This window comes from Hemicordylus capensis, chromosome 15 (genome assembly GCF_027244095.1).
Source record: "Hemicordylus capensis ecotype Gifberg chromosome 15, rHemCap1.1.pri, whole genome shotgun sequence".
NCBI lineage: Eukaryota > Metazoa > Chordata > Lepidosauria > Squamata > Cordylidae > Hemicordylus > Hemicordylus capensis.
The window spans coordinates 18,570,955-18,588,936 of NC_069671.1; the positions used below are offsets into that span (position 1 = coordinate 18,570,955).

At 58.9% G+C, this 17,982-nt stretch overlaps 1 protein-coding gene across 3 annotated transcripts in view; it reads left to right on the forward strand.

Moving 5' to 3' along the window:
* The window catches only part of MED15 (mediator complex subunit 15), a 27,242-nt gene continuing 9,260 nt past the window's right edge, over nt 1-17,982 (forward strand). The window contains exons 1-9 of one of the 3 annotated variants that reach the window (XM_053279200.1): nt 2-179; nt 3,350-3,437; nt 4,901-4,952; nt 5,851-5,880; nt 6,506-6,721; nt 7,579-7,862; nt 9,253-9,567; nt 10,360-10,500; nt 16,076-16,195. In XM_053279200.1, coding sequence (XP_053135175.1) covers nt 124-179; nt 3,350-3,437; nt 4,901-4,952; nt 5,851-5,880; nt 6,506-6,721; nt 7,579-7,862; nt 9,253-9,567; nt 10,360-10,500; nt 16,076-16,195 — 1,302 coding nt within the window. In that variant the 5' untranslated portion in view covers nt 2-123. Of the gene's footprint in view, nt 180-3,349; nt 3,438-4,900; nt 4,953-5,850; nt 5,881-6,505; nt 6,722-7,578; nt 7,863-9,246; nt 9,568-10,359; nt 10,501-16,075; nt 16,196-17,982 lie in introns of all 3 variants that reach the window. The other 2 variants (XM_053279199.1, XM_053279201.1) reach the window with 2 other exon arrangements.

Genomic DNA, 17,982 nt, shown 5'->3' on the forward strand with positions numbered 1-17,982 from the left:
GCATGCCCCGCGACGCGAGCGGTGGCGGGGGAGCTTCCGCCGGCCGGAAGAGGCGCCACTTCCGCTCTCCTTCCCTCGCCCGCTTTCTGGCTCGGGCGGCGGCGAGTGGCGGACGGTGGCGCGATGGAGGAGAGCGACTGGCGCAGCGCCAACTTCAGACAGAAGCTGGTCACGCAGATGTGAGTGCCGCGGGCGCCCGGAGGGGCCGGAAAGGCGCGGGGGCAGCGCTAGGCCGCGGAGGCGCCTCCGGAGGGGCCCCGCCTGGCCCGGGGCGGGGGAGCCCCCCTCGCGGGGGCGGGGGCGGGGCCCAGCGGGGGGCGCCTCCCTCTGAGGGGGCGGGCATGTGGGGGGGCGCCTCCCTGGGAGCCTCTGGGCTGGAGGCCCCACGAGGCTGGGGAGCGGCTCTTCCGGGGCCTGCTGTGGGGGAAAGGACGGGAGGGCAGGCTTGCCCCCCACTCCTCCCTACTCTGGTGGGGTGGAACTACAACTCCCATCACCTCCAGCCACCACTTATTGACCCCCCAGGTGGGGTGGAACTACAACGCCCATCACCCCCGGCCACCACTTATTGCCCCCCCAGGTGGGGTGGAACTACAACGCCCATCACCCCCGGCCACCATTTATTGCCCCCCCAGGTGGGGTGGAACTACAACGCCCATCACCCCCGGCCACCATTTATTGCCCCCCCAGGTGGGGTGGAACTACAACGCCCATCACCCCCGGCCACCATTTATTGCCCCCCCAGGTGGGGTGGAACTACAACGCCCATCACTCCCAACCACCATTTGCCCCAAGAAGCTGAAGCAAGCTTGCCCACTCCTGCTTCAGAAGGATGATCTGACCAGTGTGGTGTAGCAGTTAAAGCAGGGCTGCCCAGCTTCGGCCTTCCTGCAGATGTTGACCCATAATCCCTGGCTACTGGGCACCCTCTAAGGCGCACGCACACCAGATGTTTTTGTGTCTGCCCAATTAATTTTAAATTCCACTCAGACTTAATCAAGAAGGCCCTGCTCTGCATGCAGTTGCGTGCACCCTGCCTTGATACTTCTGCCCAGAACAAAACTCATTCTGCACACAGATGAAAGAAATTAGAGGGAGCACTGCTGGGGATTATGGGAGTTGTAGTCCAAAAACGGCTGTGGGGGGCTAAATTTGAGGCCTGTGTTAAAAGAGTGTTGGACCTCAGACTGGGGAGACCCAGGTTCAAATCCTGATTTTTCATGAAGCTCTTTGGGTGATTCTGGGTCAGTCACTTGTCTCCCAGCCTAACCTTCCTCACAGGATAGTTGTGAAGAGAAGCATAAATATAAATGTAAAAATAAATTGGATGAAGGTGATGAAGAAGACGGGGTCTGTTGCCAAAGGCCATTGAGGCTAGGGATTGTGGGAGTTGAAGTCCAGCAACATCTGGGGACCCAGGTTTGAGAGCCTCTGCATTGGAAAGTGGAAACAGTGCTGGTCAGATGCCGCTCCTCTAATTCACACTGTGCCGGTGTCGTGTGTGTCTTTAATACGAAATTAAAATGTTTGTTTCATATTTATTCCTGCTTCAACTGGCATGCTTCTGCAATAACGCAGGGCCTGACACATCCCAGGCACGAGGGTGCCTAGGAGTTTAACCCTTGCTAAAAAAGCAAAGCGGAACCTTTTCAAAGTGGCGATTCTCTTTATTTAGCAGGAGGAGAGCAACTGGCCTTCTCTTATCAACAGTGGCTGTTGCTGGGGTCTGTCTTGCATTTCTTTTTTAGATTGTGAGCCCTTTAGGGGATAGGGAACCATTTTCTTTATTTCTTTATGTCTATGTAAACCGCTTTGGGGGCTTTGGTTGAAAAGTGCTGTATCCATATTCGTCGTGTTTGTATTCGTAACCATGGCTTCTCGACTAGGCTAGTCAAAGGCAGAGTTGTTCAATTAAAAAAAATGTACTTGTCCTAGGCAGGCTCTATTTCTGTTCTAAGTACGTTACTTGTAAACATTCCTTGTAAATGTACAACGTTGATCCTCTGCCACTAAGTCTGGTGATCTTGCCAAGTGTCCAGCACATTTTAGGGCTGGCTCTTAGGTTGACAAAAAATAAACTGTCAAGGCCTGAACATGGCATGTCATGATTCAGGGCGGCGCTGGAAAGGCCCGCTTCTGCCAGAGGTGGTGAGCCTCTCCCTCCTTTCTTTCCTTGGGCTGCAGTCAGAAGGGCCCTGCCAAGCTGCCGTCCCAGATTTCAGCCCTGTTGAGGCTTGTCTCTCCCCAAGGCTTCCTCAGGAAAGGTGCCTCCAGGAAGCACCAACAGATGGGCGGCAGTCTCCTCTCTGTGAGCTCCACAGATGTTGTGCTCCTCCTCCTCTCTGGTGTGGGCATAGACTGGGTTCTTTTGTCTATAAGGGCGAGAGTGAATTGAGGAACCTGCAAGGAGGTCAGAATTCTTCTCCCTGCCCCACCAAAAAAGGTTGATCTCTAGAGACAGTGAAGAAGGCAACACTTCTCTGCACTGCCCCACAGCCTACCTGATGCCTGTCTTGACGGCATACTCCATCCCATCATCCCTCCTTGGTGTCGTTTTCAAGATGTATACACCGCTTTTTCTCATCAAAACAGCCCAAGGCAGCTTAAATAAACAATCGGCCTTTGTGGTTTTATTTTAAAACTGGAAAACCTAGAAGGCGTACGAATGAAACATTTGGGGGGACTTCAGTTTGTGCAGAACGTAGCTGCCAGGATTCTTTCTGGAACCGCTTGCTCGGAGCATATGTCCCCTTTGCTAAGCAGGGTCTGCCCTGGATTGCATTTGAGGGGAGACAAGTGTGAGCGATTCCCCTTAGGGGGTGGGGCCCCTCTGGGAAGAGCATCTGCAAGCTTGCATGCAGAAAGTTCCAAGTTCCCTCTCTGGTGGCATCTCCAAGAAAGGGCTGAGAGAGATTCCTGCCTGCAGCCTAAGCTGCTGCCAGTCTATGTAGACATTACAGAGCTAGATGGACCAAGGGTCTGACTCAGTAGGTGGCAAATTCCTGTGTTCCTGCCCCTATTTTGAAAGAACTGCACTGTTGCCAATTTATTTCCAGATCCAATTCAGGGTTCTGGATATTACTTTTAAAGCCCTTAATGGTTTGGGCCTTGGTTGTCTGAAGGGTCACCTGCTCCCAAGAGTTTCTGCCCATCGAAGAAGGTTGTTCGGGGAAGATTTGCTCCACATGCCAGTGCTGAGACTGGCTAAATTAACGTTCACGTGGGACAGGGCCTTCTCTGCTGTGGCCCCCAGTCTCTGGAATGCTCTGTCTGTCACGGCTTTTAAAAGCTGGCTCCGCCTGGAGCTCTGACTCAGGCACATGAGCAGCCTTTCTTCTGTTTCTTGCAGAGACGAGGCCATGAGGAAGGCTGGAGTTGCTCATAACAAGTCCAGCAAAGAAATGGAGAACCACGTGTTCATGAAGGCCAAGTCACGGGTAAGGTGCTGTCTGTTTGGAGCAAGTGTGGCCGGGGGCGGGGGGAGCCCGGGGCAAGTCCAAGGAAGGGAAGAGGGGAGCTCTCTGAGTCGACCTTTGGGGGGGGGGGCAGTCCCTGGCTTGGCCTATTTCTTGCCTCGGAATCTCACAGTTCGGCTCCCCACTCCTGTGGGGTGAGGCACGGACTCCCGAAGAGGCGATGAGATTCTGCAGGCCCTGCCTTCTGCCCAGGCAGAGCAGCGGGTCTCCTCCCGTGCACGGGCAGTGCCATCCTGGGGTTGGCCCCATTGGTGTGGGCCTGCCAGAGCTCCTTACGCAAGGCGGTGGGATGGCGGGAGAAGGGAAGCCCGGAGCTCTCAGAAGGGCCCTCTAGATGCCGCTGTCAGGTGGGGAGGAGGCCGTGGCAGAGCCCTTGGGACAGAGAAGCCAGGGGACTGGCGTGGGAGAGCGGGGCCTTCACACAAGCACGCGTCATCCTGCTGGGCCAAGCCGGCCAGTTGGTGGACTCCATCTTGGGCTCACTGGGGCTTGTGCTGTCGCTTGAAGCGGGTGCCAATACAGCCCTCCCCTGGTCGTGGCAGTCCTTCTGTCGGCCAGGGTGCTTGCAGCTTTGCGTCAAAGTCACTTCACCCATTTGACCACCCCTAGCTAGGAAATTGGGGCAGGCCCCTTGGCGAACGACCCTCTCCAGTCAGCTGCTAGGGGCTGCATGATGCTGGCCCTCCTGCAGATGCTGGAATGCAGCTCCCAGACCCCCCCCCCCGACTCTTGGCCACCCCAGCTGGAGACGAAGGGAGCTGTCGTTCCGTCACAACTCGGGGTGGGGGGGAGTTGTGCATCTGTTGGGCTCTGTTTTGGCATCCAGCCAGATGTCCTGTGTGGGGGACGTTTTCGTCGGATGGGCGTGACTCCCACTTCAGCATGGCCGGCGGGCCCTGAGGCTGCTGTAGTTGGCGACTCCTTAAAAGATGTCACCATCCTCTCTCCTGCCTGCGAACAAATAACTGGCTGGAGCAAATAACCTGGAGTGGCAGAGTCCCAACTGATCGCAGGACAATGGAGAGGGGTCCCTAGACAAGGAATAGTGAGCGGGAGGGGAAAATGGGGCCCTTCCCAGACCCTGTCCCTTTCTCCTCCTCGTCCTCCCCACGAGGGAAGCCCAGAGCCTCTGTGGTCCCGCTTGCAATTTCCCTGCAGGCTGCTTCCCACCCACCCCCCATGATGCTGCACGCGCACCCCCTTCCCCAAGCCACCTCGTTCTTACAGCCTCTAGGCTTTAGCATAGAAGAGGAGCCCTTCGAGGCCCATCTGTAGCTTCTGCAACAACCCAGCTGCCCGTTGCAAAAGCCCTTTGGTGAGAAACGCCCCCGGAAGCCCCAGCAGGGAAGCTGCTCGGTGGGGGGGGGGAGGAGGAAGGACTCGGCCTCCGGCTGCTGACGCCTGCCTTTCTGTCCCCACTCCAGGAAGAATATCTCTCCCTCGTGGCCCGGCTCATTATCCACTTCCGGGACATCCGTAAGTAACTCTGAGGCTGGGAGTGTTTCGAGGGGCCTCATTTGCAAGTCTGCCTGTCGGGTCCAGAGGATGACCCCTCCCTGCCCTCCAGGGTCACATGGCCCGCAGGCAGAGGGGCGGCCCACCCCGGCTGGAGCCCGGCTAGCTCTGTGTCGCACTCCTAGCCTGAAATGGTGAAGGCACAGCTGTGGTTTCTGCAACCAGCCTCTGGCCTGGGTGGGGCTGTGTCTGGATGAGGGGCTGCAGAGTTGGAAGAGGGAGCCCTCGTGGGCCCCCTTGCCTGCCCTCTTGTGCCTCTGCCCAGCCTTGGCAGGGACGGCGGTTGGACCAGTAAGAAGAGGGACGGCCATCCTGGGGTTGGGGATCAGGCCCAGTCTGTGGTCGTGGCTGGCTTTTTCACGGCATCGTCGGGCCTATTCAGCATCCGTCTGCACGTTGGCAGCGCAGCCTTGGAAGTCCAGGAGGACTTTGAGGCTGGCTGCAAGGTGGTGCGATGCCAGACGTTCTGTGCAGCAGGAACGGAGGCAACGAAATCAAGATGCTGGAGGCGGGGGAAATGGTCCTTCGGAGCCCCAGAGAGGGGTGTGTGCTCGGCCGGGCGGGTGGGGCACAAGTGGGGTGATGCACACTGCCCTTTGGCTACAAATTGGCCACCCACACCCCCATCTTGCCAAGCAGTTGTCGATGTGTTTGGGTGTCTCTTTGTCGCTCACAGGGCCGGGCCAGATGTGCGTTTTGGGCAGTCCAGCCACGTGGTCTGCCGGGCTGCCTGTAATGAGCCTTTTTCCTATGGGATGTGGCTCGCTGCCTGAACTGTCCGGCCTTCCCATGGCGCTGAGTGGTTCCTGCGTGGCTCGGCCCAGCATGTGTGGACTAATGCTTCTCTTTTTCCTCCTAGACAACAAGAAGTCCCAGGCCTCCGCCACTGGTAAGAAACAGCCCCTGCTCCCTCTTCTTCCCCCTCTCTCATTCTTCTCTTGTAAGCCAAGCTGTACTGGCATGCCTCTGAGGGCTGTGGGGTGTGCCTGTGCGCCGTGGGGGGCCCGGTTGCTGGGGTCTCAGCGAAGCAACAAGTGTTGCGTTGGAGCCAAGTGGCCGCCTGTGGAAGGAATGTCTCGGCCCTTCCGCGCGAGGCAGACAAAGACGGGGTTTCTCCCGGAGGAGCTGAGGCACGGGAGCTTCCAGGGCGCCTCTGCGAGAGACCCCCCTCTGCCCCAGGGCCCGTTCCCAACTCGCTTCTCTCGGAGCCCCACCTCCCCGACCGCGATGGTTTCGCCCGGCTCGTGTCCGTGGCCCCGTTTGACCGTCTTGCTTCTCTGAGCTCCTGTTCCTTGCAAGCTGGGCAGTTCTGGCAGATCCCCCACACAAAGGGTGGCCTTTGCTAATTCCCTGCTCGGACGGCCTCTTTTGACTGTGGGAGCCTAGCCCTGTGGGCCGTCCGGAGTGCTCAGGAGGGTGTGAGGGGCCTGCCGCCCCCCGGATTGAACAGAGCAGGCTTCCTCCGAGCCCCACAGCGTCTCCTCCATTCATGGGGATTCCCCTCTTCTCCACAGATCCCATGAATGCCCTGCAGAACCTCACGGGCGGGCCGCCAGCGGGAGCAGCGGCCATGGGGATGGCATCCCGCCCTCCGGGAGCCCCCATGGGCAGTCTGGGCGGACACGGCCCCATGGGGCAGCCGATGGTGCACGGTCCAGGGCAGCAGCCTCAGGGCCCTGCTGGGCTGGCCGCTCACGGCATCCCGGGCATCAACACAGCAGCCCAGCCAAGTAAGTGTTTGGAGTGTGCCTGCCTGCCCCGGGGAAGTGGCAGGCCGCACGGCACGTCAGCCCTGCCAAAAGGGGCCTGCTACACAGTCTGTGGAACTCCCTGCCACGGGGTGTGGGGATGGCCTCCTGCTTGGATGGCTTTCAGTCGGGCTTAGACGGATTTGTGGAGGGCAGGGCTATCCGTGGGTCCTAGTCTTGCTGGAGGGAGGCTTCCAAATCCCCGGCGCAGGGCAGTAACAGTAGGTATAAACGTCTGAAAACAAATAATAAAATAAATATGCACTGCTCTCCCCCTATGATTCCCCCCCCCAACTCACCAGAATCCAAATCGCAGCAGCAGTAGGGAAGTGGGGTTTGTTTGTTTGTTTATCAGATTTGTACCCCAAACTTTCATCTCTGGGCGGTTAACAATAACATAAAAACAAGTTAAAAACATACACACAAACTTAAAACAATATAGATAATTGAAAATCCAACGCAGATTGAAACCTAAAAAAAATAAGAAAGCTGAAGCCGCTTGGGTGAAGCGGTGGGTTTTCAGGTGCTTTTTAAAAATGGTCAGAGTTGGGGAGGGTCGTATTTCAGCAGAGAGCCCCGTCCCACCGTCTTGGGGCAGCAACCGAGAAGGCCCCCCCCGGTGGCCGCCAACTGAGCTGGCAGCAACTGGAGACGGACCTCTCCAGGCGACCTCAGTGGGCAGAGGGGCTCCTGATGGAAAAGACGTTCTCTTGAATACCCCCCGGGCCCAAGCCGTTTATGCCTGCTTGGCAGCCGACAGTTGCCACGAGGGGCGGGGGGGCGAGGGCAGCGCCTGTAAGGCCCCCTTGCCATGGGTCTCTCTCTCTCTCTGCCCTCAGCGCCACTCCAGCTCCAGCAGATGGCTGTGCAGCAGCAGCAGCAACAATTCCAGCAGCAGCAGCAGCAACAGGCCGCCTTGCAGCAGCAGCAGCAACAACAGCAGCAACAGTTCCAGCAGCAGCAGCAGCAGCAGCAGACGGCCATGCAGCAGCAGTTCCAGCAGCAGGCGGCGGCGGCCGCAGCCCAGGCCCAGCAGCAGCAGCAGCAGCAGATGCAGGCGGTCCAGCAGCAGCAGCACCAGCACCTGATGAAGATGCAGCTGCAGCAGCAGAGCCAGCAGCAGGTGCTTGCGGGGGCCGGGGGGTGTTGCCCGGGTGGGGGGGCTGCCGGAGGACCCACTGCCCAGGAGGCCCTCTCCTTCCTCCCGAGGCTCGGGCTGGTCTTGTGGGAGCAAGCAGGGATTGTCCCCTTGGCAAAGCAAGGGCTGCGTAAGAGCTTCCCCTTAGCGGGACGGAGCCCCCCGGGGAAGAGCCCCTGCCCGCTTGCCTGCAGAAGGTTCCAAGCCCCCCTCCCTGGCGGCATCTCCAAGATCATGCTGGGAGAGACGCTCCTGCCTGCAGCCTTGCCTGCCTTGCTTAGCATTTGGAGGGGTGACTGCAGGTGAGCGCTGTGAGGTCTGCCCCTGAGGGCTGGGCTGCCCAGCTCCAGCCCTCCTGTCGAGGTCTGCCTACAACTCCCACCATCCCTGAACCTCGGCCTTTGTGGCAGGGGGTGGTCCTCATCAGTCCAAAAACAGTTGGAGGGCAGAGCTGCACAGCCCTGCTTTGGAGGACAGGGCCAGGCGGGGTGAGGGGTGTCTGCTTCCACGCAGGAGGTCCCCAGCTCACTCCCTGGCAGCGTCTCCAGGTAGGGCTGGGAGAGACCCCCGAGACCGGCACCTGGGAGTAGCCGCTGCCAGCCAGGGTAGACCAGGGCTGCTCAGCTTGGGCTCTTCTTCTGCAGATGCTGGCCTACAGCTCCCATAACCCCCGTCTGTTGGCCACGGTGGCAAGGGATTATGGGAGTTGTAGTCCTAAAACAGCTGGAGGGCCTAAGTGGAGCAGGCCTGGTGTAGAGCTGGATGGACCAGGGGTCTGACTCGCTGCAAGGCAGCTCCCCATCTCCCTGGGAGATCCCCACCGCAGCGGCCAGCAGGGATGCGGAACGTGGACAAGTGAGTGGCCCTGGCCCTCCCCAGCAAGGGGAAGAAGCTGCATGGAGGGGAGGGTGGAGCCAGGATGGACTCACCCTGGCCCTCTTTTGAGGCATTCGGCCATCGCCTTGGGCACAGTGTTCCCTCTTAACAGGCATTCCCAGCTGTGGTTGACTACAACTCCCAGAATCCCCAGCTGCAGTGACCTTTGCTTGGGGGTTATGGGAGTTGTAGTCAACTGCAGCTGGGAATCCCTAGGAGAGGGGGCACTGCTTGGGCGCTGTGTGGAGTTCTCTGCGCCCCTCCCCAGTCTGTCTGAGCGGGAAGCGGTGCGTCCTCCCATCCAGAGCAAGCGGGCGAGGGCCTGGCCGGCAGAGGCAGAGGGCCTGATGGACGGAGGGGGCCGCCTCCCGGTGCAGCCCAGACGCCCTCAGTGGCGCTGGGGTTGTGCCGGGGCCTCCGCTGGAGTGCCGGCGAGAGGGAGCATGCGGTTCTGGCAACCCGCCTGTGTCCTGTCAACCCTTTCTGTGTCTAGATGCAGCAGCAGCAGCAGCAGCAACTGCAGAGAATTGCTCATATCCAGCAGCAGATCCAGGCTGCCCAGGCCATCCAGGCACAAGCGCAGCAACAACAACAACAACAGCAGCAGCAGCAACAACAGCAACAGCAGCAACAGCAACAACAGCAGGCCTCCCCAGCACAACAAGTGATGCAGCTACAGCAGCAGATGCAGCAGCAGCAAGTGGGTCAGGCTCAGCCGCCTCCGCTGGTGTCGCAGGCCCAGCCGATCCCGGGGCAGATGCCCGGGCAGGTCATGCCTGTGACTCTCACGCCCCAGCAGATCAAAGCCATGCAGGTAAGAGCCTGCCGAGGGGAGGTCGGGGCCGCCTGGCGGCAGAGTATGCAGCCAGCCTGAAGGAGGAGCCTGGCTGGGTCCTGGGTGTCCCCAGCTAAGCCGGCTGCAGAGCCAGGGGATATCCCACTCCTCCTCCAAGCAGCCCAGAGTGGTGTGCACGGTTATTTTTATCCACACAACAACCCTGTGAGGTAGGTTAGGCCGAGAGTTGAATGACTGGCCCAGAGTCACCCAGTGAGTCCTGTGGCTGGATGGGGATTTGAACTCGGGTCTCCCGCGTCCTAGTCCGGCACGCCAACCACTACATTGCCAAGGCAGATCACCAAAGAGCCCTCGCCTGCCTTGTGATCAGTGTTCCCTGTAACAGGAATTCCCAGGTGAAGTTGCCTACAACTCCCAGAATCTCCAGCCCAAGGCCACTGCAGTGCTAGGGATGCTGGAAGTTCTCGTCCCCCACGTCTGGAACTCCCTGTGACAGGAGCACTGCTCAGGATGCCCCCGCATTGCATCGTGGGGCCAGAGTTTCCTGCAGAATTTCCTGTCGCGGGGAACGCTGCCAGCAAGCAGCCTGGGTTTCCCCCGCGTGATCTGTCCCCGCTCCCCTGCCCACAAGAGGAAGCCCGTCAAAAGACCCGTCTGCGTCACACGGGCGTGCTCTCGAGTGACCTCTCCGACTGCAAAGATTGTGGGGGCAGAGCCAGGGAGGACCCCTCTCTGTTGGAGACTTCTGGGGATGCAGCTCCTTTGCCACAGAGTCATGCAGAACTCGGTCCCTTTGTTTTGTCTCTCAAGGTAAGAGCTCTGCAGCAGCAACAACAGCAACAACAACAGCAGCAGCAGCAACAGCAACAACAACAACAGCAACAGCAGGCAGCCGCTCAGGCTCAGGCTCAGGCTCAGGCTCAAGCTGCTCAGATGGGAGCTTCAGGACAGGTAAGCGGCGCCCTGGAGTCTGGAGGGCAAGACGGGCCAGTAGCCAGTTGCATGGCGAGGCGGGGCTCTGGGGCAGACGCTGGCGGGGCAGGCGGGGTCTGGCGGGGCCTTTCTGTACCTGTCTGGAGGGAGGCGAGCCGGCCCTCTTGCCTGGAGCTGTGCTTGGCGGGGGGGGCTCTCTTGCGGCTGGCCTCTGCCTTCCCCTCTGTCCTAACACGCCTTGTGTCTGCTGCTGCTGCTGCTGCTCTGCTGGCCTGGGTCGCGGCCGCCTTGGCCGGGGTGCCCCTCCGCGCTCTCCCTGCTCCGAGTAACCCAAGCTGGAAGCAGTTGCCTTGCCGGGCCGAGAGCTGCTTCGGGCGAGGCTGCCTGTGCCGGCGGGCGCAGCCGCCCTCTCCGCTCCCTGGCGTGCGGGGGCGGTGCTTGAGGGAAGGCGGGCCCCTGTCGGCTGGGCGCCCCCGCTGGGGCCGTGCGCAGCCTCGGAAGCCCCGGGCAGAGGGCAGGGAGCGGCCGGCTGATGCCAACCCCCTCCCCAGCATTGCACCCCAGAAGTCTTTGGGGCTTGGCAGGGGCCGGCCTGTCCCCTCGGGCCCAAACCGACTCGCACGGTGGGGTCTCCGGCACAGAGGCCTTCCCGCCCACGTGCTTTTATGCAGGCTGGGCCCGTCCCAGGAAGCAGCGGTCCAGGAGGCAGGCGGCACGGAAGACTGGCCAGCGGAGGGCTGGAGGACAGGTTCCCAGCCTGGCCAGCCTGCTAGGGCAGCTGCGGGGGGCGGAGGAGCTGGGCAGGGTTTCGGCTGGTGGCCTCAGCAAATCCCCGAGCCTAGTGGGCTGAGGAGAAAGAGGCGCTGGGGTTTGGGGTGGGGAGCCCAGGTCTTTGAGAGAAGCCTTCTGAGAGAGAGAGCGCAAGGCCAGACCTGCCTGCTGGCTGCCCGTCGCCAAGTTCGGGCCAGCTGGTCCCTCTTTGGCCGCAAGATTGGCCCCGGCATCGGTCAAGTCTCCTCTGTCCGGACAGGCCCTCCCAGTCCCCAGATGATCTCCCCTCCCCCCACCCCACAGACATGGGGAGGCAGCTTCCGAGGACCGGGCGGGGTGAGCCAGGCTTGGGCGATGCCGCCTTGCCTGCAGAGAGGATGGAATGTGGCCCTGGGCAAGGCCAAGGGGGTGGGCGCGGGCGGGTGCTCCGAAGCTTTGCTCTGCAAGGACAGCCGGGTGGCGTCTGTGTCTGGACTCCAGCATCGCTGCGATTGACACCAGCGTTTTCAGCAGAAGAGGGGAGAGGCGGTGGGGACGAGGAGCTCCGCGAAGGTATTCTCTGGGTGGACCACTTTTGGTTTCTGGTGTCTTCTGTGGCTGCTTTCCCTCTTCCAGACCAGAGTGACTAAAACCTTGAAAGACAAACGCCCACGTTCTTGGGGAGCCGTGGCTGGCTTGGCTGCTCTCTGGGTCCCGATGGGCGTTCAGCTTTGCTCCAGGAAGCTCTCCCAGTGCTGCAAGCCACCTTCCTCCATTTGCATGGCCCTTCTGGGGGCGCCTGTCGTGGTGGGGCTTTCGCCAAGACTCGGAGGAAGCTGATGATGGTGCAACCGCCATTCCTGAGTTCTAGACGCTCTTCTGTGGATACCTCTGCCGCATCTTTTCCTTGGGGTAGAGGTTCTCAGACTTGTGTCCCTGGATGTTGTTGGGACTACAGTTCCCAACATTCCCAGCCAGGGGAGTATTGGGAGTTGTAGTTCAACAGCATCTGAGAATCTCGGCCTTAGCGGTTGCCCAAAGCTCAGGTGTTGAAGTGCAGATGTGTTATCTGTAAGCAGGAAGCTCTTTCCATGGGGGGCAATTCCAAGGGTAAAGGAATCGGGCATGTTGCCACTTTCTCAATGACTGTAGTCATAAGCAAACTTTCAAGTTGATACTATGTATACCCCCTAGAAAGGGAACATTGCCTACTATGAGCCCATATTTTAACGAAACTTAATTACAGATAATTTCTGAAATGTGCAAAATATGTGGATCTTTGAATCAGAAAGGATATCTAAAATTTCCGTTACTGGAGTATTTTGTTTGTTTATTTATTTATCATGTTTTTATACCACCTGATATGTACATCTCTAGACGGTGCACAAATCCCAACATTAAAATCACAGGTTAAAAAAACACGATAAAAACAATAGAAAACAAATTATTAAAATTCTAACTAAAAGCTTGCGAGAACAGGAAAGTCTTGAGGGTCTTCCTGAAAACAAACAAGAGAAGGAGATGCTCTTATTTCAGCAGGGTGCACATTCCAAAGCCCCGGGGCAGCCACAGAGAAAGCCCGGTCCTGGGTCGCCACCGGATGAGCGGGTGGCAACCGTAACCGGACATCTCCAGAAGATCATAAAAGGCGGGAAGGTTCATGACCAAGGAGGCCCTCTCTTAACTAGCCTGGTCCCTAGCCGTTAAAGGCTTTATAGGTAAGAACCAGCACTTTGTATTTCACCCAGAAGCATATTGGCAACCAGTGCAGTTCTTTTAAAACCAGTGTGATGTGGTTCCATCGTGTTGTCCCAAAGACTGATTTGGCTGCTGCATTCTGTAGTAGTTGTAGTTGTAGTTTCCGGACTACATACAAAGGCAGCCCCACGTAGAACGCCTTACTGTAGTCACTGTACGCAGTACAGTTACCAGCATATGTGCCCCTGTTTTAAGGTCATTCATTCACCACTAGAAATGGACGTAGCTGACATATCAGCCGAAGATGATAAAAAGCACTCCTGGCCACCGCCTCAGCCTGAGAAACCAGGGAGAGCTTGGGGTCCAGGAGCACTCCCAAGCTACGTACCTGATCTTTCAGGGGGAGTGTAACCCCACCCAGAACAGGCAGATCTAAGCCACCTCTCAGCTCCCGACCCACCACAGTCAATATTTTGCATGTTTCGGACACTATAATATTTAAGGGCTTTGTAAAAAATATGGCCTTGTAGTAGGAGAATCTGAGTTAGGCCTGCTCAACTTAGGGCCTTGCCAGCTGTTTTTGGACTACAGCTCCCATGATCCCCTGGCACAGTGGCCAATAGCCTGGGATTATGGGAGTTGAAGGCCGGTGGTGGCCAGCTGGACCTCTGGAGTCTGTCTTGGCCCTGCCTGGAAGAGACGGAGGGGAGACGGGGTCGTGCTTCTTTCATGTGGGGGAAAGCCTGGTCCTGAACTTGTGCGCCTTCCGGCTTGCGTCCCGGACAAGACGCCTGTGTGTGAGTGTCTGTTCCGTGTGTCTCGGCCTGTCCTAACAAAACAGCCACAACTCTGGGTTTTGCTGTGAAAGACTCGAGCGGCCACCCCTCTGGATGTTGCCCCCTGGCTTCTGGAAGTCTGGCCGGCATTTTGCAGGTTGCTGCTTCAGCGTGAGAAGCGGAGGCCTTCCTCTGCCTTGATCCATTTCGCCTGGAAGCGGGAGCCTCCGGAAGGCCTGGCTCCCGCCCAGATCAGCCAGCTGGCGAAAGTGAAGGCTTGGCCTGGCCTTCCGGGCATCCGTGCCGACGGACGGTTCCTGGGTATGGCTGTGGAGTGGCTGCCACAGCCCCGTCTTCCCTCTCTGGGCTGCTCTGGCACTTGGGCTTCCACCTTCTCCTTCGTGGCTGCCAGCCCTTGGGTGCGAGTCCAGCTGGTGGATGGGTTCCTCTGGTGACGGGGGGCAGGAGGGGTGCGAGCCTCCTGCTCTGTCCAGGCTAGTCGCTTGCTGTTGGCTTTGGGTTGGAGGCAAAGGGGGCTGTACGGCGCCTTGTGGGATTAGGTGCCGATGAGGTGCCCATTTAGGGAGGAGCGTGGAACCACCGGCCACCTCGCAGGAGCTGGGATCTGGGCCTCTCCCTCCCGCGTACAAAGCTGTCCTCTTATGGGCCGTGTCCTCACCGCCCTCTGTGAGAAACCCCAGCTTTCCTGGGAAGTGGGGGGTCTTCCTTGGCAGCCAGGGGAGCTGTGGGCAAGTGGCACCAGCTGCACCGCCTCCCCCTCCCGGGCCCCATATCTGTGGTGGAGCATCAGCTTGCAGCCAGGTGGGCCCCCAGTTCCCTCCCAGGGAGGGCTGGGAGAGACTCTGCCCGGGACCGACCTTGGAGAGCCCGTGCCAGGCCGTGCAGCCAGCACTCTGCTAGAAGCACCCCGGGCCCGACTCAGTCAGGAGGCAGCGTCCCGTGTCCCTACATCTGCCCCGCGGGAGCCGGAGATCTCGCATTCCGGAGCGGGAGCTGGGATGGAAGGCAGCGCCTCCCTCCTCCTGCCCCGCCATCGTCGTCCCTGAGCAAGCGGGAGGGGCCAGCTCCCTCTCCCCCAGCAGTGGCGTCTCCCCCCCCCCCGCCACTTGAGCCCCGGAAGAGGCAGCCTGTCTGCCCTGCTCAGCAGTCACAGCTGCCCAGGCGTGGGTGCGCTTCAGGCAGTGTGGCTGCCACACGCAGGAGGCCGGGCCTGAGGCGGTCCACTTGGCCCCGAACGTGGAGGGTTGCGTGGCAGAGCGGGCATCCTTCCCGGAGCTCTCATACACACACACACCCTTTGCTGCTGCCCCCCATGTTGCTGCTGGCGCCATCTCTCATGCCTCCTGTGCTCTGTGGCATCCCTCACCTCTGCTTGGACGCCGCGGTGTTGTGCGCTTGCCGTCCTCTGCTTTATGGTGGCTCTTGCATGGTCTGTGTCTCTCTGTGCACAGTAGGTGTGTGTGTGTGCGTGTTAACATGGGCATGTGGCTCGTTTGTGCCTGGACTCCTGTCACCCCCTGCCCCCTTCCGGAACCGGGTCTCTGCCCCAGGCCGGGAGGGGGAAGCCGCACGGCTCTGCCTAACCGCTGTGCTGAGTCTGGACGTGCCCCCGTTGTGGCTCTCTGTCTCCGTGTGTGCCTGCTCTAACATCCCATGGGCGGCCTTCAGCTCTGTGACTCCCTTTCTCTCGAGACACGTCGCCGTGGCTGCTTCCACTCATTGACATGGACCACTAAATGAGAGTGGCCCGTTGCCACTCCTACCAAGGCTGGGCTAGTCGAAGGACTCTGGGTGCCAGGGGATTGGAAGGGTGCTCTGAAATTCTGACACACACACACACACCCCAAAAAGAAAGGGCTCGCTCCCGTAGCTAGTGGCCCATCCACTTCGGCCCGCATCACGTGGCCTCATGCCAGGGCGTGTGGGAGGCCGGGTGGTTGAGTCCCAGTCGTGTAACATGGATTGGGCTTCCCAGGACGCAAGGTGGGCCCAGCCTGCACCGAAGAGAGGGGCCCGATCCGGGCTGGGGTGGGTCCCAGTCTAGCAAGGGCCTCCACTCAGGGCAGGGGGAAATACCCCAGCCGGCTGGCAGCACCAGATGTGCCCCTCCCCTCAATTGGATTCCAGCTATCGGCCCAGGAGATTCTTGGTTCTCTGCTGCTGCCGCCGCCAGCCTCAGCTTCCAAGCCAAGGGCGGGGACTCCAGTGCAGGGTTCTCCAGGACTGCCTTCCCGAGACTAGTCCGCTGGGTTTCCACCTCTCCGGAGGCTGCATGTGCTTCTCATCCTGCTCGTGTGCTGCATTTCTTGTTTTGCGATTACTTTTGTCTGTCCCTCTGTCCTCCCAAGATGATCACCGCAAGTATGGCCCGAGGTGGGATGCAAATAAGACCACGGTTCCCGCCTGCCACCGCTGTCTCTGCCACGCCTCCAAGCACCATTCCTTTGGGTGGACCGCAGATCCCGCAGGTATTTACTGGAGCAGACGCACGCTGCAGCCGGGGGTTATGCAAGGGTTGACTGGGGTTGCCTTGGCCATCTCGGTGGCCCGGGTCAGTTGTCCATCAGCCCAGCCACGATGTGCATGCTTGGCAGCTCGTGGGGGCGGCCCCGCTCTTCTGATCCGGCAGGCGGGCTTCTGTGAGCCGGGAATCCGGCTACCACCCGCCTGCAGAAGAGTTCTCCGGCTGCCCTCGTGCATTCGGCTGCTCACGTGAAGGAGGATGGTTCCCACCAAGGCTGTGCTCGTCGAGGTTGGGGGAGTGTAGCCGTAGACAAAGCTATCGCCTGCTTTGTCTTTACGGCTGCTAAGGAGATGGATGCCTGCCTCTCCCTCGGGGACTCGCAGTCAGTCTGGCCACCGTCCTCTCCCTGCTCCCCGAGGGGGTGTTTCGGCCAACTTGCTAGGCTCAGCCGCACCTCTTTGCGGTTTCCGAGCAGAGCGACCCCCTTCCGTCAGCTCATCCTTCTGTGCCCCAAAGGGAAGGTTCTGGGCTCTTCTGATCAAGTCTGGATAAAACAGCACGCCCTGACCTCTTGTTCAGATCTTCCGAGGGTGGTGATCTGCTGTTTTTCAAGGGGTGTGTGTGTGTGTGGCCAGGGAGGGGCACTCTGGCAAACAACTTTCAGTGGGAGAGTCATTTCACCGTCTTCGGAGATGGTGCAGGGGCTCAGAGGGCTCCATTTCCCTTAAAAGAGCCCGGCCTTGCTGGGCACAGCACTGCACAGTGAGAATGGTCCTCTCCGCAGCATTATTATTATTATTATTATTATTTATTAATAATAATTCAATTTCTACACCGCCTTTCCAAAAATGGCTCAGGGTGGTTTACACAGAGAAATAATACATCAATCAGATGGATCCCTCTCCCCAAAGGGCTCACAATCTAAAAAGAAACATATAAGATAGACACCAACAACAGTCACTGGAGGGATGCTGTGCTGGGGGTGGATAGGGCCAGTTGCTCTACCCCTGCTAAATAAAGAGAATCACCACGGTGCCAGGGAACTGTGCAGAGATTTCAAATTTGGCCGAAGCTTCACACAGGCCCAGTAAGCCATTGGTCTGGGCGCCACACTTGGTCTGGAGATGTGCCTCACCCACACACTACTGCACAGGCTGCACTATTTATTCTCAGTGCATTGCCCAGTTGGGTCTTCGACTGGAATGGCTGGAGAACGTTATGGGACTCAAGGGGCATTAGCCACGGGAGGAATTGCTGGCAGCCAGTACGGAGCTGCTTTGGCTGCTCTGCTTGTTCCACGATGATCACGCTGGCTGCTTTGTGTTGATGCCTCATCGGGCCTTTGAAGCCTCGCTAATTTCATTGGGGTTTTTTCCTCCCGTATTCTGTTTGGCCTGCCAAACAAGCTGTTCATAGCCCTTCTCTCCAGGGCTCAAGAAACCCACTAGTCTACTTGTCTGTGACGAGTGAAAAATGATGCCCGACGAGCAAAAAAAAAAAAAAAATCCTGATGAGTAATGTACTACCAACGTAGCTTGACGAGTAGAATCTTTGCCTCGCTGGTGAACAGAGCCAACATTTCTTGACCTCTGCTTATTGCTTTGACGATGTACTAGTTTTGTGAGGGAGGCGGTGCTGTTGCTGATTCCGGTTTGTTTTCCTGAGAGGGAGTGGAGGCTGCGTGGCTTCAGGAATGTAGGTCCTACCTGCCGCTGGGCCTGGGCCTGGGCCTGGTACAGTCACAGCTGCAGTCCTGGACACGGGGGAGCCAATTCCCTGCACTGGCTGTAG